We start from the raw sequence: 27,064 nt of genomic DNA, 5'->3' as shown, positions 1-27,064 counted from the left end.
CTCCCAGGGAGGAGGCATGAGCGCCCTGCCGTTACCGCTCCTCCTGCCGTACAGTTGCCACTTCGGGGCCTAACTCTGGCTCTTTGAAGCGGCTCCTGTGGGAAGGAGTCATAAGGAGGGAAGCGAGGATTGGACGCTGCTTTGCGTTTGGTCTGCAGTAGAAGAACTGACCAAGGAGGAAGAGAATAGGGGGGAAGGGGGAGCTAGTCTCAAGATGGCGGCTCCCAGGGCGGCGGGCGCAGCCTGAGCAGCGGAGGCGGACTCAACAGAGAGGTGCGAGACCTCACGAGCCGTACGGTGCGGGCCTCGGAGCCGTCCCGGAGAGTTCGAGCTGGTTCCACTGGCCTCCGGCGTGACTCCATTCCTTAGGAGATTCGGGGGTGTTTCGGGAGCGGCAGCTGTACTAAGTGCTAGGCGGGGAAGCGGGACAGTCTCAAGATGGCGGCTCCCACAATTGTGGTCTGAGCGCCGGCGGGGCTGAGACGACCGCGGCGCTTGTGGCTCCTTTCCACCCGCCCCGGAAGCCGGCCAGTGTTGGGGACTTGGGGGTGTGGGAACCGGGCCGGGGCTCCGCCATTTCCGGCGGGGGAGGGCTACGACTGAGGAAGGGAGGAGAGAGAGGCGGCTCAAGATGGCGGCTCCCAGGGCCTCCCGCCCGAGCTTGTAACCGGGAGCACCCGAACAAATAGTCAGGGCGGCGGAACTCGACGGCCACCAGCTTCTCGGGCTTAGGTAGTTGACAGTTTCGGGAAGCTCTTGGGGAGACGGGGCGAGCGAGAAGAAGGGGAAGAGCCAAAGGGAAGGAGGGTAGTTAAGATGGCGGCCTCCATGGAGTCGTCCACCGCTGTGTGAGGAACCGCTTCTCCGTGAGAGCTGCCTTAGGCGAAAGGGGGGGTGTGTGAGAGGAATTGAGGGGTTCCCTTCCCGCTTGGTGATTTCTTCCCACCGCACCCTTTCTTGGAACTATGGCTTCGGCCGTGTCGCCCGCCAACTCGCCAGCGGTGCTTCTGCAACCCCGCTGGAAGCGAGTGGTGGGCTGGTCGGGTCCGGTGCCCCGACCCCGCCACGGCCACCGCGCCGTGGCCATCAAGGAGCTCATCGTGGTGTTTGGTGGCGGCAACGAAGGGATAGTGGACGAACTGCACGTGTACAACACGGGTGAGTGCAAAGCCCGCTGGGTCTTCGAATCTTTCCCTCCATCTCCTCTCCCTCCTCTTTCCTCCCTCATCTCCTCCCTCACCATCCTCTTCCCTCCCTCCCCATTTTTTCCCCTCCTCCCTTCCCTCCTCCGTCTTCCTTTCCCTCTTATCTCTTCTATTCGTCCCATCTTTCCGTCTCCTTCGCTGATGTGCTTTCTTCTCTCTTTTGCACTACCTGCCTTCTCTTCGTTTCCCTCGTCTTCCCCCTGTTCTTACACCCCCGGACTTTCCTGCGTTTGAGGGTTGCTTTTTCGTTACTTGGGAGAAACCCTGTAGTCAACTGGTGAGGGGGAGATGGTGTCGCCACCGATGGTGACTTCAGACGTACGCCCTTACCCCCGCCGGCTGGATGGCGGGCGGAGGTGTCCCCTTGGCGCAGCCAGAGTCCTCCCCCGTCTCTTGGTCGCTCCGCTCTTCCTCATCCCTAATGTCTATACCCATTCAGGAGAAATGACAATTTTTGGATTATGGATCCGTTCTGTCTCTGGAGAGCTGGATGGAAGCGCTCTTGAGGGGCAGAGTTTCAGGAGCCTAATCCAGCGGTGGGGGGGGGGGGTTGCGAGCTGTGCTGGACACCGCCTCCTGGGTAATGCCGCTGGGGCCTTGGGGACCAATAGAACCGTGGCTGTGTCACCTCCCCTTTTTGGCTTTTAGTTCTGCAGTATTTTATTCTCCGCAAATAGCCTCTTTTCCTAAACTGGTGCCCTGCAGTTGATGAGGTGGATCCATTTTCCCTCACTAGGTAGCCCTGTGCCTCCCCTCTTCTGTGAGATCGAGGCAGTGATTATGCCCCTCCCTCTGTCTCCCCCAAAACCTTGTTAGTTGAGAGGCGCCTTTATCTGCAGGCATGACTGATGCACCCGTGGCCTCTGCCCCCTCCCTCGTGGGAGCCACATGTTGTCCCTTGCCTGGAAGCCTTCCTTGCCTGGTCTCTGGGGCGGAAAGCCTGCTGCTTTCCACCACAGCTTTGTCGCATCCTTCCCCTGTGGAAGCCTCTTGGCCCGTTTATGCACACCTAGCACAAGGGTGGGCCCAACTTGCCCACTGACTGCTCCTAGCCATCGTCTTGCCCTGAAGGAAAGGTGAGCCGTCTTGCAGGTTTGTGGATGCAGTCCCAGATGAGAGCTGGAGGAGAGAGCCCCTGCAGCTGCAGTGGCCTTCAGGAAGTGCCTCCAACAGCAGCGGGAGGTGCATCTTGCAGTGCTGAGTCTGCCCACTCCTCCCCTTCACTGGGGTCCATACTCCCCAGGCTCTGGTGATCCCAGAACTTCCTGTCAACTTCAAGGATGGGCTACAAGGCACAGCCAGTGTGCTGTTTCTTTGGTTGGCCCCCATCACCTCCTTGCTCTGAGGGTAGGAAGCTGGCAGTGTGTAGAAGGAGTGACGTGGGGAGTGAGGCTTGGCACGGGGCTTCTGACTGGGGGCTGGGATCCCCCTATCCACCTCTGTGGCCACCATTACTAAGAACACAGACAGGCCTCAACACCTCTAACATTATTGGCCCCTACCAGCTTGACTTTGAAAGGCTGGTGGGTTGCTGGTGATCCTTTGCATTCCTTGTTTCTCAGCACCTGTTGCCTCCAGAGAGCAGGGCCTTTCTCTTGGGCTCTGCAGAAGGGGGGGTCTGTGGTGCTTATGCCAGTCTGGGCAGCTGTGGTGGCAGGAATTAGCCCAGTAAGCTAAGGCCAAGGGCAGGGATACAACTTCTCAGGTGGAAGAGCTGTTTTTAGAGATGTCCTCGCCATGAACAGCACCTTCTTGACTCCTCGGACTGACTTTCTTCTGAGGCCTGGAGTAGGCTCCCTGGCAGGGAAATGCAATTTTAGAAAGTAGGGCAGGGGCCTAATTACAGTCAGCTCCAAAGTCCACTGCAGGCCTCTGCCTTGGCTTCCTTGGGGCCTCTGCAAGTTCCTTAATTTATTAAAATGAATTGACCACTTTGGCATTAATTCCTTATCAAGCTGCACGAATAGGTAGGCTGTTAGAATGTAGTCAGCCTTCCAAAGGGCTGCTTAGAGCAGAGTCCTGGAATCCTCCCGGGAAGCAATTTGGAAACTTTCAGGGTCAATTGGATAGGCAACTTCTCAAGAGCAACTAGCAGGCCCAGCGCTCTTCCTCAGCCCGGTGTATCCATTATTCTTATGGCCCAGGGCAGTACCTAGCACTTGGTGCCCCAGAGTTCTGGCTACCCATCAGCCCCCACAACTCCCTTTCCTGCTTACCTTGGTTTTGTTTCCTTTTGTTTCAGTTGAGGTCAAGGCACATTCACATGTCTCTGCCTCTGCACTTTTCCTTGCACAGGATCAGCCCTCAAACAGACTTGCTCCTGTGGAGAGCAGGCCAGACTGGAATCAATCCTTGTCATTTCATGGTGTGTGTATGGGCTTTTCACTGCCTTGGTCAGTTTCCAGTGTCTTGGTCAGCTCAGTGACCTGGGGTGACGGGCATGGGGTGGAGTGTGTGCACTTGAAGGTAGGTATCTGTGTACATGTGAGAGAAAGTGCGTGGCTTTCCTCTTTGGTTCTTTGGTGGCAGTTAACCACAGTGGCTGAGGGACACCTGACTGGCCTTTGGGAGGTCTTAAAGTAGCTATCGTCCTTGTCTTTGGGATTTTGTTTGGTTTTGTTTTGACTGGTACCAGGAATTGAACCTAGAGTGCTTAACCACTGAGCCACATCCCCAGCCCTTTTTATTTTTTAATTTCATTTTGAGACAAGGTCTCCCTGAATTGCTAAGGCTGGCCTTGAACTTCAGATCCTCCTGCCTCAGCCTCCTAAGCTGCTGGGATTACAGGAGTACTCCTCAGGGGATTTTATTTTCATGAGGCAAAGCAGATTACCCAGAGGCTCTGAGCCAAAGGATTTAGAGTCTGCCAGGTTGGGGGTGCCCTGATGAGGAGAGATATGATAGCAAGTGCTTGCACAGGCTACTTTTACCTCAGTAGTGCTTTAGTGACATAGTACAGCTGAAGAAACTTTAGAAAATATCTAATGAGGGGCTGGGGTTGTGGCTCAGAAGTAGAGCGTTCGCCTACCATGCATGAGGCACTGGGTTCGATCCTCAGCACCAGACAAAAGTAAAAAATAAAGATGTTGTGTCCATCTATAACTAAAAATAAAATATTAAAAAAAATATCTAATGAGACTTCCTTGTTTCTGTAGATGAGGAAATTGGGGTCCAAGAGGGGAAGTGACAAGTCCAGGGTCACCCCCCTAGCTAGTGGTGGAATTGGGCAGGAGCACGACCTTCACTCTTGACTGTTCTGCCACCTTTCAATGGGCTGTGGGCCACCATCTTAGGAATGCCCCCCTTTTCTTTTGTCCCTGTACCTAATTGGTCACTTATTCCAGCTGGTAACACATCTGTTGCCCTTCCATTCCAGACCCTCCTCACTTGTTACCAGGCTCTTGCAGTCACTTCCTGATTGGCCTTGCTACTTTCATTTGCCAGGAAATCCTGTTCACCCTTCAAGGTCTGACTCAGATGTCCCCTCGTTTCCATTTGTGCCCTCCATCACCCTTGCTTTGCTCTTAAGAGTTGGGCTTGCTTCTCAACTCTTCCCATTGCTGGAAGAGGGTGCACAGCCTTCCTATAAGATGGGAAATAGAGGATGTGGTTCCTCTCTGCCTCCTAGCACAGGGCCTGCCACAACGGAAATGCTCTGATGTGACAGATTGAACAAAAAGGAAGACGATTCCTTTAACTTCACTTTCTGCCCTGATGCATGGGTGTCAGTCTCTAGATGGTGGCATCAACAACTACAGATGGAGTTGGCAAACTCACCAAGAGGGATGGGAGAGCAAATAGAAGCTGGGCTTCAGTCTTAGCTGAGAAGAGGGGAGAGTGTTTCATATCACATCAGATCCTGCAGGAGGGTGGCCTCCTTTCCCCAAATTCCCCTGTCTGGTGAGAGCGAGCCTGGAGGGCAATGACATGCCAGGGCATATCCAAACCAAAGGGCCAAAGGATTGGGTTACATGATACCCCCAGGTGATTGAGGGATGGCCGAGAGCAGCTGTCTGGTTTAAAAGATGGAGAGAAGAGCTTACTTGCTTGTGTTCTTTCAGTGGGTGGAATGGGACTTATGGGTTAAATGAAGAAAGCCTGCGTTCTGTCTCTACCAGGAACTGCACTCCCTGACATACTCTCTCCGAGGGAGTTGGGGAGGGGTCCTGCCTTGCCTGGAATGTTCTAGAACAAGATCACATCTTGGGTCACTTAGAAGGAGCTGGTGATCCAGAGACCCTGGGGCATCACAGAGCCCTTCTCACTTGGTCAATTGTGTCTGACCAGAGTGTGATGGGAAAGCTGTGGGCTGGTCCTTTTAGCCATTAGCTTTCATCCCAAACCTTGGTCCATGCTTCTGTAGCTACTTGTTTCTGCACAAGGGTGCTCTGGTGAGGGGGGTAGCCAGTGGCTGCCTCTACATGAGATCCTCAGGTAGACACAAATAGATCAGATTCAGTCAGACAGGTTCTTGTCTCTTTGTTTACTCTGTGACCTCAGGTGAGTCACTTCTTCTGGGCCTTGTCCCTTTATCAACCGAGAGAGGTGGATGGTCTGAGGTGGCCTCAGAGGCTTCTGTTGACTTTTACCCTGATAACTTGGATGGAAGGAACTTCTTGCCTGGATTTGGGAGGCTGTCTCTCTCGATTTGTGCAGCATTGATTTGCCTGGGCGTTGAAAGCTCCTGCTTTTCTTGGTTTGCATTTGTACTGGAAATGAGAAGGAGGCAGAGAGCTGATAAAACATTGCACCTGTCTTACAGGAAGATGACAGAGACCATAGTGCTAGCAGCCTGGAGTCCCAGTGACTCAGCTGAACAGCCGAGGAGCTGGAAGCTGTTCCAATCCACCTGTGGCATTTGTGGGGTCTGGGGAGGCCCTGCTCCCTCAGGCGTGTCCCAGGGCACAACGGTGTGCTGCCTGTGGAGTCTTGGGGCACATTGTGGGTTATCCAGGATGTAGTGGCAGTTGTATAAATGACCATGACCAGCCCCCTTTCCTTAAATATATTTGAGTAAAGAAAAAAACTACTGTTCCTCCTCTTCCCTAATCTCACAACACTTTTCATCCCCATTAAATGTATATTTGTTATTCTGTTATGGTATCCCAATATGAACGGTCAGGCTGAGAAGCAATGAGCAGCCTGGACTGGACCTCAGAAGCCTCTCACTTTTCCCCACAGGAATATCCTGACCAACTCCCCACCCGACCCCCGCCAAGTCAGCTCTTAACGGAGACCACACCATTTTTCTTTTTTTCTGTCCTTTTTTATTTTATTTTTTGGTACTGGGAATTGAATCCAGGGGTTCTTTACCACTGAGCCACATCCCCAGCCTTTTTAAATTTAATTTTTTTCAGACAGGGTCTCACTAAATTGTTGAGGCTGGCTTTGAACTTGTGATCCTTCTGCCCCAGCTTCCCAACTCACTGGGATTACGGGCATGCACCACCACCACCTGCACGGAGGGGAGGCATAGGCCTGAACCACCACACTCTGCCTAGGGAACAGTCTTTACTCAGCCTTTGTCCAGATGATTCCCTGGAACTGAGATCTGACTGACTGGGGCGCATAATCAGATTTACAACTATTCCTCAGTTTGGCGTTTGAGAGAGATTGATATATTCTCTGAGGGACAGCCTCTTTTGGTTAATAAGTCATAGTAGAAGGATATTTCCCCCATTGCTCTCTCCCTGCCCCCAGTATTGGGGATTGATCCCAGGGGTACTTAATGTCTGAGCTATATCCCCAGCTCTTTTGTTTTATTTTGAAGAAGGGTCTTACTAAATTGTTGAGGCTGGCTTCAAATTTGTGATCCTCCTGCCCTAGCCTCCTGAGTCATTGGGATTACAGGCATGTGCCACTGTGCCTGGCTCCCCAGCACTTTCTCAGAAGTCCTAACACCACAGATGTAGGGGACATGGGAGCCTGAATTGAGGAGCCAGACAAACCAGGCAGTCTAGGAAAAAGCACATTTCCACTCAAGACTCTGTTATGCGCTGGAGATCCAAGCAGTGCATGGGATTTGATTTGCCCTCTTTCTTGGTAGCCTCCCCACCCCACCCCCAGCTAGAAGTGTGAAGGGCTTTTGAGAAGCTTCTGTCATAGAAGCTCTGCTGCGGTTGCCACCTCTGGCTTGAGAATGTTCTGGAGCAGCATAGGCGTAGGCGTGGTTGTGGGGGAGGGGTACTGGCGCTGCCACTGAGCCTGTGGACCATCACCTAGGAGACGAGAACAGCAGGGAAGTCAGAGCAGACAGCAAGGCCCTGGAGGTCAGCAGAGACCAATTCTTGCCCCCATCTCTCCCCTGCCGGCTAGCTGAGGCTGGTTTGTGGCCTCCCTCGCCTGCCTGCACAGACGGGAGGCATAGGCCTGCAGCAGTTGCTGTTTTATTGCAAAGAGACAGCCATGGGTTCTGGCTGTCTTGACCCTGTGGTGCAGGGAGAGAAATGTAGGCTTCTGGGAGAAGCGTGGGGCTTAGAGAGGACATTTGAGTAGAGAAGTTTATTGTGATGATCCTGCTAGTGATGGGGAAAAGTCAGTGCCCAGATTCCCAGAAGCTGATGGATTGTCTTGGGCAGTGACTTCCTGCTTGCCAAGATGACCTTGATGAGAAGCAGGATGGTCACAGGCAGTTGTGTAGTAATCTAAAGTCCCAGGCTCTGGCAGATGGCCTGGCCAGAGTGACTGGAGGTGCAGGGTGATAGGGCTCCCAAGGGATAGCATCCTGGCTCAGCCTCTCCTTTCTCTGACTATACGTGAAGGTTGGGGGACTTGGGGGATATGAGGAATAGGGCTCAGATTCTAGAAGCTTCTGGGTGTTTTGACTTCTACTTCTTTTGTTCTTCAGCAACCAACCAGTGGTTCATCCCGGCTGTGAGAGGGGACATCCCTCCGGGGTGCGCTGCCTATGGCTTCGTATGTGATGGTACTCGCCTGCTGGTGTTTGGTGGGATGGTAGAGTACGGGAAATATAGCAACGATCTCTACGAGCTCCAGGTAATGGTATAGAGCCCCTGGGACCTTCCTTCTTCACAGACCTGCGTTTTCACACTGCCTTCTAGTCTCCATATGACCTCTTATATGCTCCTTTACATTGGTGGCTTGGGGGCTTATGATGAGCGAGATGGTGGAAGAGATCTTTTCTTCTTTACACCATAAATTGCCCCAGATTCCCTACTTGAGGCCTCTTATCCCAGGAGTTATTCTCCAAGTCTTGTTTTTGCAGGCAAGCCGGTGGGAGTGGAAGAGACTCAAAGCAAAAACGCCCAAAAACGGGCCCCCTCCATGTCCTCGGCTTGGGCACAGCTTCTCCCTTGTGGGCAACAAATGCTACCTATTTGGGGGTCTGGCCAACGATAGCGAGGACCCCAAGAACAACATTCCAAGGTAAAAACACTTGTTTTTTCTATAGAACTCCACCAGGGTGGGTCTGCTTGCCTAGATAGAGGGCTCTCTGGAATCCTAAAGTCAGATAGGCCGGCTAAGCCCACTGCAGTATTGTGCCTTTTCTGCGCTGGGTTGTCAAATGAGAGATTGGCACTGAATGTTCTCTGAGGAACTCTGCTACTCTGAAATCTGAAACTATGAGTAGGCCTCATGGGAGGAGGTGGAAGCCTGCTTTGCCTTGGGCCGGTCCCTGTACCTCAGACTCGGTTTAGAATTGGTGCTTTCCCTCTCATCCTTCACTGCCTACAAGTTTCCTGATGGGAATTTTCCAAGGCCTGTGGCCAAGGGCCTTTCTGTCTGGAGGTAGTCCCAGGCCAACACCCCCTTCTTGCTCTAGGAGGCCCTTGTATAATGCTCAGCTTTGTGAGCTCAGCAGCCTGGAGGGGCCTGCTGCTGGGTCTGAACTCGATTAGGCCACATGGCCTCACACCCTGTCCTGCTATTCCAATTAGGCTTACCTTCAGAAGCTTTTGACAGCACCTTCCTCAAGGGCAAGGGTAAAAGAACAACTTGGAGTTCACACAGACTTTGCCCCCTTTATGTTCCCAAGAGTCTGCTGCTCACTGATACGTACCCAGTGAGGCCTCTAGCATGTGGAATTGAGGCTCACTAACTGATCTTTCTTCATCAGGTACCTGAATGACTTATATATCCTGGAATTACGGCCAGGCTCTGGAGTGGTAGCCTGGGATATCCCCATCACTTACGGAGTCTTGCCTCCACCTCGAGAGTCACATACTGCTGTGGTCTACACAGAAAAAGACAATAAGAAATCCAAATTGGTGATCTATGGAGGGATGAGTGGCTGCAGGCTAGGAGATCTCTGGACCCTGGATATTGGTAAGAAGCCCTTGCTGGGCTGGGGATGTGGCTCAAGCGGTAACACGCTCGCCTGGCATGCACGGGGCGCGCTGGGTTCGATCCTCAGTACCACATTAAAAAATAAATAAATAAAGATGTTGTGCCCACCGAAAAATAAATGTTAAAAGATTCTCTCTCTCTCTCTCTCTCTCAAAAAAAAAAAAAAAGAAGCCCTTGCTGCTGTAATAGACTTGGTCTGGGCTGCCATCATCATACAGGGAGGTGGGGCTCACAGGGAGGTGGTGTGCTCTTTAGCTCTTTACCTTCACCCTGTCATAAGGACACTTGATAGTCCCTAGGTTTGTGAGCCGGTATCTTTGTCCTGTGTTGGTGATATTGTTTTTAAGAAGGTAAGGCTTAGTCTGATGAGTTTGTTAGCTAGCTTATAGGAGAATAAGAAAGGAGATTGAGGTTTTTCTCTATTGGAATTACTCTTGATTTGGGTAGCATTAGTGCTTGTTGACTTAGGAGTCGTTAGTCTATATGTGACTAATGCAGCCTAGTCTGGCTGTTGTGGTAAAATTGGATGTCCACAGACTGTTAAGCTTTTTGGGGGATACTTAGTCTGGTAGCCAGGTGGTGGCATCAGGGGTGTTTAGGAAAAGATTGCCAAATACAGATTTCTGGAAGGTCTGCCAATGGGAGAGTAGGTATTGGTTGTGTTGCCCCATAGATCAGATTCAGCACTCAAACGGTTCAGTGTGAGAGAAACATCAGCATAGACCAAAACACGGTCTGTAGAGCATTAAGGTGGTATGATGGCGTGTTCCATGAAGGGTAGGAAGTGAGAGTGGCTGAAGGGGGAGTTCAGCCTTCCTTTCCCAGCTCTAGAAGCATTGCTTCCTCGTGGGAGATGCTCAATACTTTTTGAAAGAAACTATCTTGCAGGGGTCATCAGAATCACTTTGACAATACTAGAATCTGGTTGTTAGGGTAACAATCAGAGGGCCTTCTGTGAGCTATATATAGTAAGGTCAGGGATGCAGTTCTTGTACTAGGTCACACCTGCCATGCCCAAGTCCAGGGAATATCCTCTGTGTCTGGTCCAGTATAGATAATCCTCTCTCTTTCATCTTTGCAGAGACGCTAACATGGAATAAGCCCAGTCTCAGTGGGGTGGCACCCCTTCCTCGCAGTCTTCACTCTGCAACTACCATAGGAAACAAGTGAGTGGCTACTTTCCTCTTTCCTGGTCAGTTTTGTTGTGACAGTCCCTAAGGCCCAAGGAGGCTGCTTCTTGGCTGGGTTGGCATTGAGTAGCCCCGTTTTTCCCTTACAACCCTGGGGGATCCAGAGAAGATAAATTCAGTATGGAGGGTCCTGCCCACAAAACGCAGCCTGAGACCCTTCTTGGGCCTGTGAGGCTCTATCCCATCAAAGGTGCCGATCCTCCCCACAAGTAGCTATCTTTTTGAATGCCAAGGTCCTAAGGGGAATCTAGGGACGATGGAAATTAAGGTGAGTCTTAGATGAGCAAAACAGTGGTTTCTTGCTGGAGAGGTGACGCAGTTCTTGTGAGAACTGAGCCACCAGGTAGGAGAGGGCTATCTAAAGGCTTTGTGCGCCCTGGGAGACTCCTGGGGAGATCTAGAAGACTGAGTATGTTTGGAACTTCCAGAGTAGAAGAGGTGGCCTCTAGCTTGGCACCTCCTCTACAATCCTCTCCTGCTTTTCCCTCCCTCCTCTCAGAATGTATGTGTTTGGTGGCTGGGTGCCTCTCGTCATGGATGATGTCAAAGTGGCCACACACGAGAAGGAGTGGAAGTGTACCAACACGCTGGCTTGTCTCAACCTGGGTATGGCCTCCTCGGGCTCGGAGTGGCCTGGGAGAGGCTAACCCTCCTCAGCCCTGAGAGCTGTGTGGGGTGTGCGGGGAGTGAGGCTGGGCCCATGGCTCCTTTTAGAAACCACCAGAAGTACGCACTGGGTGGAGTGCTCCAAAGCAGTGCTCTTCTCTCTTATTATTTCAATAGTCTCATCACATACATCGTCTGACATCTGAAAGTGTATTTGGTGCAGAGCCTCCCCACATCTCAGGCAGCCACATGGGTGGTTTCTTGTGCCCCCGCTACAGGGACTCTTCTACACACAAAGGCAGTAACTGTAGGTCTGTAGCCTGCTGTACACAGGGCTGCACTGGCACTTTTCATTTTGGAGATCATTCTACGTCCCCTCACAGTAAGCAGCTTCATTCTTCTGAATTGTTATTATAACGCCAAAACTTGTGATGCTGCTCCTATGAGTATCCTTTCACCATTTTCACCCAAATGCAAGTGCACTCAAAGAGTAATTAACACCTAGAGGTAGGTAGCCAGGCGTATGTGGTGCCTGTAGTCCCAGCTACTCCAGAGCTGAGGCAGGAGAGTGGCTTGAGCCTGGGCAACATAGTGAGACCCCATCTCAAAGGAAAAAAAAAAATGTCTAGAGGTAAAGTTGCCATCAGATGTTGCCACACCACTCTGGCTATATCAGTATAGATAACCCCAGTGGTGCTCAAGTTCCTGGAACCTGGCCGTCAGCATACAGACTCTGCCAGCCTGCTGGGTGGCAGGAATTCCCCACTGGCCACCCCTAGGCATCAGTTCACCCTGAGCCCCAGTTGCAGTGGGCACAGAACTCAAACTGCCAGGTACTGTGTGGTTTATGTTGACTGAAGGGTACATTTTTGTTTTAAGGCCTTTCTATTTAATTTTTCTTATAAACCGTGATCTCCCTTGTCTCTGTCTCTCTCTGGCACACGTGTTATTTGATGTTCAAAACCTTCACTTATAGTTTTCTAGCAATTCTCTCTTTCTCTCTTTCTCTACTGGGGATTGAACCCAGGTATTCTCTGCCATTGAGTTATATTCCTAGCCCTTTTTATTTTTTTGAGACAGGGTCTTGCTATGTTGCCCAGGCTGGCCTTGAACTTGGAATGTCTTCTTGTCTTGGCCTCCTGAATAACTAGGATTATAGGTGTGCACCACTGCACCCAGCATCATATTTTTTTAATGGTGCTTTTGGTGTATGGAGTTTGCTTGCTCTTAATTTAGTGCATTGACAATTTTCTGGTTTTTATTCCCCATCTCTAACAATAAAAAGACAAGGGGCAGCTGGGAATTGGGAAAGGGTGGGTTTCCTCTACCCTCCCTGTTAACCTCCGGCACCTGCCAACCCCTAGATACCATGGCCTGGGAGACCATCCTGATGGACACACTGGAGGACAACATTCCTCGTGCTCGAGCTGGTCACTGTGCAGTTGCCATCAACACCCGCCTGTATATTTGGAGTGGGCGTGATGGCTACCGGAAGGCCTGGAACAACCAGGTCTGCTGCAAGGACCTCTGGTACTTGGAGACAGGTAAGGCACCATTCTTCCGGGTCGGCACCAATCCCACTCCTAAAGCTTCCCGCTCCTCTCATCTTAGAAGCTGTGTTCTCTTACAGAAAAGCCACCACCCCCGGCCCGAGTACAACTGGTACGAGCCAACACCAACTCCCTGGAGGTGAGCTGGGGGGCAGTGGCAACAGCCGACAGTTACCTTCTGCAGCTCCAGAAATATGACATTCCTGCCACGGCTGCTACTGCCACCTCCCCCACACCCAATCCAGTCCCATCTGTGCCTGCCAACCCTCCCAAGAGCCCTGCCCCAGCAGCAGCCGCACCTGCTGTGCAGCCGCTGACCCAAGTAGGCATCACGCTCCTGCCCCAGACTGCCGCCGCGCCCCCGACCACCACCACCATCCAGGTCTTGCCGACAGTGCCAGGCAGCTCTATTTCTGTGCCCACTGCAGCCAGGACTCAAGGTAAGCTGCGGGGTCAGGGGCATATCCCTAGGGACATTCAGTGCCTAAGTAGGAGCCACTGCCCTGATTTATGAGGGTTGTTAAATAACAGCCCAGTAGCCATTGACTTTGGGTTTATTGCAAGAGGATGAGGGGGAGGAGAAAGCTCCATCCTGCTTGCAGAGAACTTGCCAGAAGGCATAGAAGATCCACACACAAAGCAAACCGCAGACCACAGACCGGTCTAGGAGTAGTTCAGGTCTATGTACTGAAATACAGAGGGCCTGGGACATTGTGTGGAAGGTGACTTGCTGATGGCCAACACCTTCTCTCATCAGGTGTCCCTGCTGTTCTCAAAGTGACTGGTCCTCAGGCTACAACAGGAACCCCATTGGTCACAATGCGGCCTGCCAGCCAGGCTGGGAAAGCCCCTGTCACTGTGACCTCCTTGCCTGCCGGTGTGCGAATGGTTGTGCCCACACAGAGTGCCCAGGGGACGGTGAGGAGTTGTCACTGGGCAGGGCTAAGGGAATGGGAGCGGGACTTTCTGGTGACCAAGTAGAATAAATAGAGCTCTGATGGGTTTGGATCCCAGCTGGCTCCTGTACCATATATCATATGCCTTTCTTGTATGTAAAATGCTGGTGGTGAGATTTCTGGCAGGATTGAGAATTAATAAGTTAATGCTTCAAAAGAACCTAACTTGCTTTGTGATCCTCAGGGCATTTTAAACGTGGACTTCCTTGTCCTGTAGCTTGAGGGAGAATGTGGCCAGCTGGGTCTGACCCAGGCCCATAAGAAGTGAGGTGTATCTGACTCTGTAGGCAATTGAACCCGGCCGGGGCCTTGTGCATGTTAGCATGTGCAGTAGCACTGACTCTGTTGTCTTTTTTTTTTTTTTTTTTTAAGGATCCAGAGTGCCTTGCAAATTCCTGCCACAGGGGTTTCTGTGCTTGCTTTTTGGTGGCGCTCTTTCTTATTTGGGGCTAGGAGAGAGGGGCCAGCAGTAGGAAAAGCTAAGGGATGCTGCTGAGTCCCTTGGCAGGTTCCAGGGAGGCAGGTGGTGCCACATGGCTTACGTGCCCTGTGCCTGCCACAGGTGATTGGTAGCAGTCCGCAGATGAGTGGAATGGCCGCATTGGCAGCTGCTGCTGCCGCCACCCAGAAAATCCCTCCTTCTTCAGCGCCTACAGTGCTGAGTGTCCCAGCGGGCACCACCATCGTCAAGACTGTGGCTGTGACACCTGGCACGACCACCCTCCCAGCCACTGTGAAGGTGGCCTCCTCTCCTGTCATGGTGAGCATCTGTCTTCTGGACTTGGTTATAAGCCAGCAACCACAGGGCCAGGCGTTTCTGGTCACTGTCATCTTATAAAATAGCAGTCACTTCTTCTGGGCTTTTGACCAACCCTTGAGGCCATTGGTCCATAATTGGTACTGGTGTGGGCTGTAGCATAAGCAGTTACTTTTTGGGGTATTGCAGCCTTAGGATTAGACATGTGGTCATTCAGGCTGCTCCCTAGCATCATTAAAAGGAAAAGTAAACCTCTCTATTTTGTTCTGGGGATGAAGTGTGGTGAGCATCAGAGGTAGAGCCATGGGCATTCCAAATGGCAGCTCAGTCTCTACCCTGCTCAACAGACATCTTTGTCCCTCAAGGTGAGCAATCCTGCTACTCGTATGCTGAAGACTGCAGCTGCCCAAGTGGGGACATCTGTCTCCTCTGCCGCTAACACATCTACCCGCCCTATTATCACGGTGCACAAGTCAGGGACCGTGACCGTGGCCCAGCAAGCCCAGGTGGTGACCACAGTTGTAGGTGGGGTCACCAAGACCATCACCCTTGTGAAGAGCCCCATCTCCGTCCCAGGAGGCAGTGCTTTGGTGAGTGACGGGCACCACCTGGCTGCATGTGACAGCTGCCAGGCTAAGGTGGCTGCCAGGGGTGACTTGTTGCCCCTGGTCCACTTCCAATAGAATCCCAGTCCAGGTCATGCCCTTATTTGGTTTCTGGATCACTCCCTGCTCCATCCTTTCCTTTTTAGATTTCCAATCTGGGCAAAGTGATGTCAGTGGTCCAGACCAAACCAGTTCAGACTTCAGCAGTCACAGGCCAGGCATCTACGGGTCCTGTAACTCAGATCATCCAGGTGAGCTCTTAGTGTTTACTGAAAATGATCCCTAGACTCAGAGCCTCATAGGCAAGAACAGGTGCTGTGCCATGAGGATAACTCAAGTGTCTCTGATCATGGAAGATTTCAGGAGCATGTGTTGCTTATAGAGTCCTGCTGTTCAGTCCTATCACCTGCAGAACATTTCCTGGTCTACTTGGACTGCCGTTGGAGAATAGCCAAAGCAAACGTTCTTTCCCTATAGTGGTACCCATTCATACTTGCTTCCCATTTCAGACCAAAGGACCCCTGCCAGCAGGGACAATCCTGAAGTTGGTGACCTCAGCAGATGGAAAACCTACCACCATCATCACCACCACGCAGGCCAGTGGAGCAGGGACCAAGCCCACCATCCTGGGCATCAGCAGTGTCTCCCCCAGCACTACCAAACCTGGCACGACCACCATTATCAAGACCATCCCCATGTCCGCCATCATTACCCAGGCAGGCGCAACAGGTAGGGGCATCCCTGACACAGGTTCCTGAAGGTCCTTGCTGACAAGTACCTGTCATGAGGCAGAAGCAGGAAGAAGAAGGTGGGGAGGGTGCAGTTACACTGTGGACCCTGATTTTGGTTTCCCCTTTCCTGCATCCTTTTGCTTTTTTGGTTTTTGAGATTTGTAGAGAGCTGGCAGGCATCTGATTCTGATTGGTTGTTCTTTTATCTCTGGGGCTGCAGAGGGGACTGCATTAAAAGGGGTCGCAAGGAAGATGGGATATGGGATGTCTTCACAGAACTCAGTCATGTGCATGTCGTGTCCACCCCCATCCCCGTGTCTCCTATGCAGGTGTGACTAGTAGTCCTGGCATCAAGTCCCCCATCACCATTATTACCACCAAGGTTATGACTTCAGGAACTGGAGCACCTGCTAAAATCATCACTGCTGTCCCCAAGATTGCCACTGGCCATGGGCAGCAAGGAGTGACACAGGTAAGGTACACAAGACCCTCTCTTCACCCTGGTCTCTAGTGTAGTCCACCCCAGCAGGGCACACATGTCCTCCTGACAGGTCTGGGAAGGGCAACACAATCCAGCCAGCCTGGGAGTGATGTTGGTGGCGCTTTGCTCTGGTGTTCTAGGTGGTGCTAAAGGGGGCCCCTGGACAGCCAGGCACCATCCTCCGCACCGTGCCCATGGGGGGCGTTCGCCTGGTCACCCCTGTCACCGTCTCTGCCGTCAAGCCAGCCGTCACCACATTGGTTGTGAAGGGTACCACAGGTGTGTAGCCCACAGGCTAGGGCCTCAACAATGGCTGGGCTCCATCCCTACAGGCTTCCTGTGGCCACCTCCCCATAGTCCGGCTGGGGGAGGATGGCAGGTCTTCAGTAGCTGCACAGAGCTCCTGGTCCCTTAGCCCCATCCATGGAGAGATGCTACTGTAAAGGCAGTGGTAGCAGCAGGCTACACTTTATCTCTGCTTCCCTTCCTTTAGGTGTCACAACCCTAGGCACGGTGACGGGTACTGTTTCCACAAGCCTTGCTGGAGCTGGGGGCCACAGCACCAGCGCCTCCCTGGCCACGCCCATCACCACATTGGGTACCATCGCCACCCTCTCGAGCCAGGTGATTAACCCCACCGCCATTACTGTGTCAGCTGCGCAGACCACACTGACGGCCGCTGGCGGGCTCACCACACCCACCATCACCATGCAGGTAGGGTGGGGCCCAAGGATGTGCCATCACACACAGCAGTGACCCAGGTGAAAAGTATGGGAGGACTAGGCCCTTTTCCAGAAGTTGTGCAGCCCTGGCGCTTTTCCAGCATGTGGGGTGATTTCCTTATTGATGTGTAGTCCTGTTCATAGTCTGTTGTGGTGAGGCCTCCTGTTTGAGCCAATACTTACTCTCTTATAATGTTATAGAGTTCATCTTCATGTGCCTGTAGTATTGGTCTTCTCTCCATACGTTTTCTTAAGCTGGATTTCTAAAAGTAGTGAGGAATCTCTCGATGGCCTTTGTACATCATCAAGGGATTACATTCCCTGAGAAGGACTCTATTCTAGCCTCCTCTCCTGTCCTGGTCCTGTCTCACAACCCCTTCCTTAGTTTGAATTGCCCTTGAGGCAAAGCAGTGACTCTTCCCTGGTATTTCATCAAGTCAGCGTCTTGGGATCAGAGGAGAGACAGATTTGCAAGGGCTGGTTAGGAGCAGAGTTTGTGGTCCCATTTGGCATGGGTGATAGTGTAGGATGATGGGAGAGACAGACAGATGGGAAGTCATGTAACTCATGGTACTAACTCTTTTGGTTTTGTATCTCCCCCAGCCTGTCTCTCAGCCTACCCAGGTGACTCTGATTACAGCCCCTAGTGGGGTCGAGGCCCAGCCTGTGCACGACCTCCCTGTGTCCATTCTGGCCTCACCTACTACAGAGCAGCCCACAGCCACAGTCACCATTGCCGACTCTGGCCAGGGTGATGTTCAGCCTGGCACTGTGACACTGGTGTGCTCCAACCCACCCTGTGAGACCCACGAGACGGGCACTACCAACACGGCCACCACCACTGTTGTGGCCAACCTTGGGGGACACCCCCAGCCCACCCAAGTGCAGTTTGTCTGTGATAGGCAAGAGGCAGCTGCTTCTCTTGTGACCTCAGCTGTGGGGCAGCAGAATGGTAGTGTGGTCCGCGTCTGCTCGAACCCACCCTGTGAGACCCATGAGACAGGAACCACCAACACTGCCACCACAGCCACCTCCAACATGGCTGGGCAGCATGGCTGCTCAAACCCACCCTGTGAGACCCATGAGACGGGCACCACCAGCACCGCCACGACGGCCATGTCCAGCATTGGCGCTGGCCAGCAACGAGATACCCGTCGTGCCTCCACCACCCCCACTGTGGTCCGGATCAGTGTGGTTCCTGGGGCATTGGAGGGAGCCCAAGGTTCTGTCAAGCCCCAGTGCCAAACCCGCCAGACCAGTGCGACCAGCACCACCATGACTGTGATGGCCACTGGGGCCCCATGCTCAACTGGCTCCCTGCTGAGGCCAAGCATGGCCCTGGAGGCTGGGGTCCACAACCCTGCTTTTGTGCAGTTGGCCCCTCTGAGTGGTAAAGTCGGGCCAAGTGGCCCCAGCAACAAGGACGTGCTCCTGGGGCGCCAGTTGGAGACGCATCACACACACACAACCAACACCCCCACCATGGCACGCTCCATCATAGGTACTGGGGAGCCCAGTGCAGCTCGTGTGGTCCCCACACCTGCATACGAGAGCCTCCAAACCAGTTCACCCAGCACCACTGTAACTGTGACGGCCCTGGAGGCTCTGCTGTGCCCCTCAACCACAGTGACCCAAGTCTGCTCCAACCCGCCATGCGAGACCCACGAGACAGGCACCACCAACACCGCCACTACCTCCAATGCAGGCAGCGCCCAGCGGGTGTGCTCCAACCCGCCTTGTGAGACCCATGAGACGGGTACCACACACACAGCCACCACTGCCACCTCAAATGGAGGGGCAGGCCAGCCCGAGGGTGGGCAGCAGCCCCCTGCTGGCCGACCCTGTGAGACGCACCAGACCACTTCCACAGGCACCACTATGTCAGTCAGCGTGGGTGCTCTCCTCCCTGATGCTGCCCCATCCCACAGGACCCTGGAGTCCAGCTTGGAGGCAGCAGCAGTGCCCACCATCACCTCCCAGGCTGGTGCTGCATTGCTGGCTCCTTTCCCAACACAGAGGGTGTGCTCCAACCCCCCCTGTGAGACCCATGAGACGGGCACCACACACACAGCCACCACTGTCACCTCCAACATGAGCTCAAATCAAGGTGAGTGAAGGCATTTGTCCTTGTGTTCATATCCCCCAGACCCCAAGGCTCAGAGGAGAAAAAAGGTTACAAAATTATGTCCAGAGACCAATATGCTGTGGCAATCAATCTTCAAATGGGGTGAGGTAGAGAGATCTTTGATGTGTCAAGTTACACATAGGGGGGTCTCCAGGATACTGTCTCATTCTCTGGTCCTCCCTTGAGGACAGCAGAAGCCTGTGATGGTAAAGCCAAGCAGAAGCCAACCATTCTGCCTGTGCCTTCACAGATCCCCCACCAGCTGCCAGTGATCAGGGAGAGGTGGAGAGCGCCCAGGGTGACAGTGTGAACATCGCCAGCTCCAGTGCCATCACAACAACCGTGTCCTCCACGCTGCCACGGGCAGTGACCACCGTGACACAGTCCACACCTGTTCCAGGCCCTTCCGTGCCGGTAAGAGCCAGAAGGGATCCCTTATCCACTGTACCCTTTGACCCGTGCTGTTCCAGAGTCAGACACCAGATGTCGCTCTTGTACCAGGCACAGTGCTGTTCCTGGTTCCTTTTCCAGACCGTAAAAGGGCAGCCTCCATACTTGATGGGCAGGAGGCAGCTGTCCGGCAGTTCTCAGCCATTCCAGGGCGCTTTGTCTCCGTAGCTGTTTCCAGTCGCTTGTGGTTTCACTGTAGCCTATAAAAGTGAGATGGTGGGGATTTGAGTGCTTTTTTGCCTATATACTGGGAAGCCTCTCTGAAGACTAATTCAATCTGACCTGGGGGTCTCAAGGGTCTACCCTTTTCACTGTACCCTTTGTGCTGGTTGATGACCCACTGTCCCCATTCCTATTTAGCATGGGGTCAAGATGGCCCATCACAAGTGACCCTATAGGCCCAAAGGGAAAGATGAAGGCTATCCTGCTTTTTAGCCTCACTGCTGGGTCCTGGCTTCCCTCCCCACCTCTGACGGGAGCTTCTCTCCCTTTCTAGAAGATTTCATCACTGACTGAGACTACCCCAGGGGCTCTGACTTCCGAAGTCCCCATCCCAGCCACGATAACAGTGACCATAGCCAACACAGAAACTTCTGACATGCCCTTCTCTGCTGTTGACATCCTGCAGCCCCCAGAGGAACTCCAGGTCTCACCAGGACCTCGCCAGCAGCTGCCGCCACGGCAACTCCTGCAGTCTTCCTCCACACCCCTGATGGGGGAGTCCACCGAGGTCCTGTCAGCCTCCCAGACCCCTGAGCTTCAGACTGCCGTGGATCTGAGCAGCACAGGGGACCCATCTTCAGGCCAGGAGCCTGCCAGCTCAGCGGTAGTGGCCACTGTGGTGGTCCAGCCACCCCAGCCCACACAGTCTGAAGTAGACCAGTTAACACTTCCCCAAGAGCTGATGGCTGAGGCCCAGGCGGGCACCACCACCCTCATGGTAACAGGGCTCACCCCTGAGGAGCTTGCAGTGACTGCTGCTGCAGAAGCAGCTGCCCAGGCTGCAGCCACCGAGGAGGCCCAGGCCCTGGCCATCCAGGCAGTGCTCCAGGCCGCACAGCAAGCTGTCATGGGTAGGTGCTAACCAGGAGTCCCAAGAGAAAATAGACTTCTCGTGAGGAATGATAGCCCTGAATAGAGGGCTGAGGTGACAGGTGGTGGTAGGTCAGCTGAGGAGAGAAGGCTGACTTTCTGCAAGAGTGGTATAGTGGACCCTGGGCAGGCCAGTGGTGGGGAGACCTGTGTTGGCCAGGCAGGCTGGAGCTGACAACTGAGAAGGAGGCAGGGTCCAGTGGCCAGAGTACAACCCACAGTGGGGTATGGGTGGGATAAAAGCCATCAGAGAAACAGGTCTTTGAGCTCTTACCTTAGGGACAGCATCCCTGTCCATAGGGCCAAGCATGTTGGCGTTCCTTTTGAGTAGTATTTTTCTTGGCCTTGGAGCAGGCACCGGGGAGCCCATGGACACATCCGAGGCGGCAGCAGCTGTGACACAGGCAGAGCTGGGTCACCTTTCAGCCGAGGGCCAGGAGGGCCAGGCCACCACCATCCCTATTGTGCTGACACAGCAGGAATTGGCTGCCTTGGTGCAGCAGCAGCAGCAGCTGCAGGAGGCCCAGGCCCAGGCCCAGCAGCAGCACCACCTCCCTACCGAGGCCCTAGCCCCAGCCGACAGCCTCAATGACCCAACCATCGAAAGCAACTGCCTCAATGAGCTGGCTGGTGCTGTCCCCAGTACTGTGGCTCTGCTGCCTTCAACAGCCACTGAGAGTAAGCAGGGTCCTGCCTTGGCTTTGAGCCCTACCCCTGGGGAGCTTAGTTATATTGGGAAAGAAATTTGGGGGGTAAGTTGGTGCTAGAGTACGTGGGTAGAAGGTGGCCAGGGGGAGACAGGGAGGTGAGGGTAGCATAAGGGTGCCATTTCAGGAGGTCCAGGTCCTGCAGAGAAGTCAGGTTTCCAGAACCTTTGCTGTTGATACCTTCTTTATTCCCAGGCCTGGCTCCGTCCAACACCTTTGTGGCCCCCCAGCCAGTTGTGGTAGCTAGCCCAGCGAAGCTACAGGCTGCAGCTACCCTAACTGAAGTGGCCAATGGCATAGAGTCCCTGGGTGTGGTGAGTTGGGTGTGATGGGACCCTGGGGGACAGGGATCAGCACTGCCTTCAGAACCTGAGGGCTGAGGACCTGATTTCATCTCCCTTTTTGTTTTCCAGAAGCCAGACCTGCCACCACCACCCAGCAAAGCCCCTGTGAAGAAGGAGAACCAGTGGTTTGATGTGGGGGTCATTAAGGGCACCAATGTGATGGTGACTCACTATTTCCTGCCACCTGATGATGCTGTCCCATCAGATGTAAGTGTCCCCAAGAGCTGGCACCCTTGGGTGAGTGGATCCTGGCCGTGAAGCAAGTATTTAGAAGCAGATTTGGCTCTGCTGCCCTGAGTTGAGGCTCACAAGAGTGATCAGTAAACATTGAGTTTACTTGAGTGATCAGTAAACATTGAGGATGGCCAGGTGGAGACCCTTCCCCCTGAGGCAGTAAGAAAGTGAAAACTTTTGGTCCTTTCCTGATGGTGCGTGACCTCAGTCAACCTCATCATATCCCTCCTTGCCACATAGCGGCAGCCATTGGTGACCTCATTCCTCTTCACCACATAGTTCTCATGCATCTATAGTGTTCCCAAGATGGACATCTGCTCTGCTGACCCCCTAGCTGCCTTTTTAATTTTTGTGGTGCTGGGATGGAACCCAGGGCCTTGAATACTAGGCAGATGCTCTGCCGTTGAGCTTAACCCACAGCCCACAGGGCCAACTTCTTAACAACAAGCTTCATGCCACTTTCTTCTTTTCTTCATCTGATTTTAACATTTTCTTTCCCCAGGATGACTCAGGCACTGTCCCTGACTATAACCAACTGAAGAAGCAGGAGCTACAGCCAGGCACAGCCTATAAGTTCCGTGTTGCTGGTATCAACGCTTGTGGCCGGGGGCCCTTCAGCGAGATCTCAGCCTTTAAGACATGTCTGCCTGGTTTCCCAGGGGCCCCTTGTGCCATTAAAATCAGCAAAGTGAGTCTCCCTGTGGGGTGGCCTGTCCCCACCATTGGTCCCTTGCCTGCTGGGAGCAGAGCAAATTTCGGCTGAGTGCACAGGCACAGAGCTCCCCATCCATGCAGAGGACCCAGGTGGTGGGGGTGGGGGTGGGGGTGCACACAGATGTGAGCATGGTAGCCAGGCCCACCCTTGGTGGACAGAGACTGCTGCCTGGTGGGTAATGAATGCTAAGACTCTGGCTTCTGGTCCTGTGTCATCAATTGCCAGAGTGACAAGGTAAAGTTCCTTTCTATTCCCTAGCCTCAGTTTCTTTCTCTGTAGCCTGGCAGCTAGTGTCCTTGAGCAGGCACTCTGTGTCAAGCTCTCTGTACTGCTCCATGTTTTATTTTTTTCCTGTAGTACTGGGGATTGAACCTGAGGCCTTGTGCATGCTGTGCAAGGGCTCTACCATTAAGCTACATCCCTAGCCCTTTTTTATTTTTGAGACAGGGTCTCTCTAAGTTGCCCAGGCTGGCCTACAACTTGTGCTGCTTCAGCCTCCTGAGTAGCTGGCATTACAGGCATGTGCCACCAGGCCTGCTCTTCAATATGTCTTTTATCCTAAAAACATCCCCAGGAGGTGTGGCTCTTCTTGCTACTGTAGCTCTGTTTCTTAGATGCAGAAACTGACACATCAAGAGGCAAAGTGACAGGTCACACATTACGTAGTAGATTCAGGAAGGCTGTTTTGAGTCCCAGTTCCTTTTATTCTTTCCACTTTGGGGCAGATCTCTTTTTAAAGTTCTTTGATCTCTGATGTGGAATATCTCTATTGTGTTAGGAGGAAAAAAAGCTCTTGGGGTAGGAGAAATCAGTACTGCAGGCTTCTTTGCCCCCTGTTCTGGGGACAGACCGGGTGGGCTGAGACCTCAGTGACTGAAGAAGGCAAAGCTTGACCTTCTGTCCTGGCTTCTAGAGTCCAGATGGTGCTCACCTCACCTGGGAGCCGCCCTCTGTGACCTCCGGCAAGATCATCGAGTACTCTGTGTACCTGGCCATCCAGAGCTCACAGGCTGGTGGCGAGCCCAAGAGCTCAACCCCAGCCCAGCTGGCCTTTATGCGAGTATACTGCGGGCCCAGCCCCTCTTGCCTTGTGCAGTCCTCCAGCCTCTCCAATGCCCACATTGACTACACCACCAAGCCCGCCATCATCTTCCGCATCGCTGCCCGCAATGAGAAGGGGTATGGCCCAGCCACACAAGTGAGGTGGTTGCAAGGTAAGTATCATTTGTGGAGCTCTTGGGGTAGCTTATGGGGAAGCTGGGTACAGCAGGAGGTTGGTACTGACCTACTATAGGATTCTTCTCAGATGTTGTCCCCTCTTCATCCTGTGTGTCCTGCCCTCCCCTAGTTGTTCCTGCTAATGCTGTGTACAGTGCTCCCGTGGGGGTAGGCAGTGAGTAGGGCAGGGGGCCCCAGCTTCAAGCTAGACTTGGGAGTTCTGTAACATGGGAGCACAATGGTGTAGGATGGTAGGGAGGGACAAAGATTTCTAGGTCCAAGAACAGCATGCTCCCAAAAGTAGAGAGCCCAAGCTGAGTCTGGAGCCCTGTGGGTGGGGGGCAAGGGTGGGGTGGGGTGGGCAGCCATCAGAGGGCAGTATTTCTGCTCCTCTGAGGGCAGGGAAAGCAGCAAGAGAGGCAAGATTGAAGCCCAGTGGGCCTCTGACTTGTGTCTTAGGGAGATCTGAGGGGAGTGTACGCAGTTCTGGGCCCTGAGGGGCAGCAGAGAGGTGGCCAGGGCTGTTCAGGGGTGAATCACAAATGCATTCCGTGCTCTTTGCCAGGCTGCTCACCATCTCATGTTCCTTTTAGAAACCAGTAAAGACAGCTCAGGCACCAAGCCGGCCAGCAAGCGGCCTATGTCCTCTCCGGAAATGTAAGCAGAAGGTCCCTTTCAGGAACACTCTGAGGTGGGGGGGGCGGAAATAGTAAGATTCAGCCTCTCATCAGTTGGCTTGGGACTGGATCCACCAGGTGTCCAATATTGCTGGTCTTGCTGACTCTAACTTGGAGCCTAACACTCTCTCTGTCTCTCTCCCCCCACCCCACTCCATTTTCCAAGGAAATCTGCTCCAAAGAAATCTAAGGCAGATGGTCAGTGAAAGTAAGCTGACCAGCACCTGGATTCTTCTCCAGACCCCCTCTGCTTCAGGAACCACCCATCAGGGGCTGCCCTACCTGCCCGCCTGCCCGGCATTCGCACTTCACCCTCACCAGCCACTGGTCACCATTCATGCTCCCTCTTTCTGTCTGTTTTTACAATAAAGAAAGCACATTTTATCATTGCTGTTGGGAGGAAGCAGAAGGCAGATTGAAAGAGCAGCAAGTGATAAGTGAGCCAGGAGCAGAAGAGTAGCGCTCCTCCTTTCCCCCCTCCCTCCAGCACCTGCCCCCAGGCTGTAGAGGCCTTTGAGGGAAAGAAATTGAAACTCAAAAGGAGGTAGACATCACCCTCGCTTCAAAGCCTGCACGTGTGTGGTTCTTTACCCTTGGCCTGAGGGGGCAGCCAAGTTCTGGGTAGTGGTTGGGTAGAGGAACCAAGGAAAGGTACCCCCTGGGTCCCTCCTCAGAGAGACTTTCCTGGGCATCCCAAATTGGGTTATCTGTCTGGTTCTATTTTATTTTGTTACCCTTGTGTTTCCAGTCACCTCCCATCCCTTCCTCAGGCTTAGCCAGCCCTATCTCGCCCAGCGAGCCCACAAGAAGCTTACAGATCTTCCCTGAGGCCTTCATGCTCCCACTTCTCCCCTTCCCCTTTATAAAGAGAAAATAAGGAAATAGAAGGAGGGGAAAGGAGGACCCCCTGGGTAGCCTGAGCAGCGGCTGTGAAATCCTGAAATCTCCCAATGGGGCATGGAGTGGTCCCTGGCAAGCCTGGCTTTGGCCCTGCCTGGCTTAAGGCTTGGGCCACATCACCAACTGCTGCATTTGTTGTATTTTTTTTTTTTAAGTTGAAATTGATGAAGTTAACATTTTTATTGTAATTTTAGCCTTAGCGTGTGGGGTTTTGTCCCTTTTTGTTGTTAGCTGTGTACAGAATGTTTATCTTTTTTTTTTTTTTTTTTTTTTCAACTTTTTTTCTCCTTGGCTAATCCTTGGCAGGGATCTTTCCGGAGGAAAAGTTGGGGGCAGTTGGGGCAGGATAGGTGTGGAATCTCCCACATGGGACTGGTGTTCAATACCCAGCCCAACTTTCCAATTGCTAGCCCCGGCCCTCTGCCTCTTTGCCTGTCCCCAAGCCTCTAGGTCAAAGGAAGGGTGAGCTGTCAAACCTTACTCCCCATGGGTGAGCACTTCACACCTAGAGGGTCAGGCTTGAGGGAGCTTGAGAGTGGGCCCACCTCCAGCATTACTGTCTGAGAGACTGACACCCTGAACTGAAGGGAAAGAATGGGAATGAGGTGTCCTCAGAGGCCTTTCTCCAGTGCAGGAGAGTGCATTGTCACCCAGAGGAAGCCTGAAGCTAACAACACTGGCCATCAGCTCCATGAATTTTGCAGCCTTATCCCCAGACTAGGTCGATCCTCCCTGCAAAGGGCCAGACTTGGGGAGTTAGAGCTCTGTTTGGATTTTTCTGCCCCACACCCAGGCTTTAGGTGATGAGCAAAGGTTGCAAACAGGTCATGGAAGGATTTAAAATGAGCAGCCAATCTTCAGTCCTGCCATCTCTGGAGATGTGGGAGGGGAAAGGGTAGCCCCTCCCACCTCTGGCCTGCACCCTCTGGGGCCTCTGGTTTGTTGTATTATAGTATATTTCGCTGTGGAAAATGTCACGTTTAGTCACCTTGGAGCCCACTCGCTTGGTCCCACTGTTTTACCCCTGTTCCTTCTCCCAAACGCCCTTTGATTTCTCTTGTTTCTGAGAACAGTACCACCCGTTCATCTATTGTAGAGTAACCCCTGTGACTCAATATTACCATAGTGCGATGTCGTTTTGTGCTATTTTGAACAATTAAAAGACTTTTTTTGAAATAACCATCTGGTGTTTCACTGTGTCCAGGTTTCCCATGTCCTGTGGAAGAGGGGGAAGTTGGGGCCTCCCGAAGGCTCACTTGAGCCACCTGGGGGCCTCTTGTTCCCTCAGTTCTCCCAAACTGGAAGGTTGCAGAGCAAGGACCCCCCACTGTGTCCTGAGCTGCCTTTTACAACAATCCTAGGTTGGTGTAACCAGCAGGTTGCATAATAGCTGCCATACAGGGTGAGGTCTGAGGGGCCCATAGGCAACTGCTACCCATGCCTTTTGTCTGGGGGCCAAATCACCTTCTCTCCCTAACAAGATGACACCAGA

At 53.0% G+C, this 27,064-nt stretch overlaps 1 protein-coding gene across 8 annotated transcripts; it reads left to right on the top strand.

Annotated features, from left to right (window-relative positions):
• On the top strand, positions 1-26,752 carry Hcfc1 (host cell factor C1). 8 transcript variants are annotated; one of them, XM_077107386.1, is made up of 27 exons: positions 1-1,158; positions 8,053-8,201; positions 8,431-8,591; positions 9,283-9,491; positions 10,594-10,678; positions 11,202-11,308; positions 12,673-12,852; positions 12,939-12,970; positions 13,043-13,298; positions 13,616-13,776; positions 14,377-14,574; positions 14,937-15,161; positions 15,323-15,427; positions 15,686-15,905; positions 16,237-16,379; positions 16,529-16,667; positions 16,882-17,102; positions 17,714-19,217; positions 19,486-19,649; positions 20,182-20,758; positions 21,129-21,455; positions 21,680-21,798; positions 21,898-22,035; positions 22,565-22,750; positions 23,691-23,991; positions 24,589-24,652; positions 24,839-26,752. In XM_077107386.1, exons 1-27 carry the CDS (start codon positions 966-968, stop codon positions 24,876-24,878), a joined length of 6,204 nt encoding a protein of 2,067 aa, XP_076963501.1. In that variant the 5' UTR covers positions 1-965; the 3' UTR covers positions 24,879-26,752. The 8 variants fall into 8 exon arrangements, with proteins under 8 accessions (XP_076963501.1, XP_076963503.1, XP_076963502.1 ...); XM_077107388.1 differs by having other exon boundaries at positions 12,939-13,298; positions 20,314-20,758; positions 21,132-21,455; XM_077107387.1 differs by having other exon boundaries at positions 12,939-13,298; positions 20,314-20,758.
• The last annotated feature ends 312 nt before the right edge of the window (positions 26,753-27,064 follow it).

Source organism: Callospermophilus lateralis, chromosome X (assembly GCF_048772815.1).
Source record: "Callospermophilus lateralis isolate mCalLat2 chromosome X, mCalLat2.hap1, whole genome shotgun sequence".
In the NCBI taxonomy this organism is placed as follows: Eukaryota; Metazoa; Chordata; class Mammalia; order Rodentia; family Sciuridae; genus Callospermophilus; species Callospermophilus lateralis.
The sequence above is the reverse complement of the archived record's forward strand: the minus strand, read 5'-3'. Positions and strand labels throughout refer to the sequence as shown.